Source organism: Carlito syrichta, unplaced genomic scaffold, assembly GCF_000164805.1.
Source record: "Carlito syrichta isolate Samal-C Ts95f unplaced genomic scaffold, Tarsius_syrichta-2.0.1 Scaffold305252, whole genome shotgun sequence".
In the NCBI taxonomy this organism is placed as follows: domain Eukaryota; kingdom Metazoa; phylum Chordata; class Mammalia; order Primates; family Tarsiidae; genus Carlito; species Carlito syrichta.
The window spans coordinates 370,713-371,230 of NW_007249348.1; the positions used below are offsets into that span (position 1 = coordinate 370,713).

Consider the following 518-nt stretch of genomic DNA (forward strand, 5'->3'; position numbering starts at 1 on the left):
GTGGTGGTGGTGGTTGGGGGTGGGGGAGGAAACTGGTACCAGTACCTTTGTAAAGGCAGCCAGTTCCGTATTCATGAAATTTCGGAACTCCATCTTGGACAGAGTGCAGTTGTTTCCATCCTTTCCAGCATACTTCTGGAAGACAGCAATCAGGGACTCGATGCACCGCTCGGTCTCTGTAGGGCTGGAGATTTTTGCCTTTGGACAAAAAACAAAACAAAACACATGCACAACACAGGGTTCAGACAAGGCAAGATGTCAATGGCTCGATCCTGGAGAACACTCCAGGGAATCTCGTCTTCTCACTTTGGGTCAAAGCAGTTTCCTAAAAGACTGGGTGGTCACTTTTCAGGGAGCCGAGGGTCCCAAGACAACCACAGAAAGTCACATTCGGTCAGTTTCCATCCCACTCCTCCTTACGTGCTTATTCCCGGTGAAGTATGTGGGGGCTAAATAGAGCCTGCCTGTGCCTTTGGGAGGCTGAGGTGAGTGGATTGCCTGAGCCCGCGGGTTCGAGA

At 51.2% G+C, this 518-nt stretch overlaps 1 protein-coding gene across 2 annotated transcripts in view; it reads right to left on the minus strand.

Moving 5' to 3' along the window:
- The window catches only part of S100A11 (S100 calcium binding protein A11), a 13,266-nt gene that overhangs the window by 9,337 nt on the left and 3,411 nt on the right, over positions 1 to 518 (minus strand). For both annotated transcript variants that reach the window (XM_021714137.1, XM_008061447.2), the window contains exon 2: positions 46 to 198. In XM_021714137.1, coding sequence (XP_021569812.1) covers positions 46 to 198 — 153 coding nt within the window. The remainder of the gene's footprint in view (positions 1 to 45; positions 199 to 518) is intronic.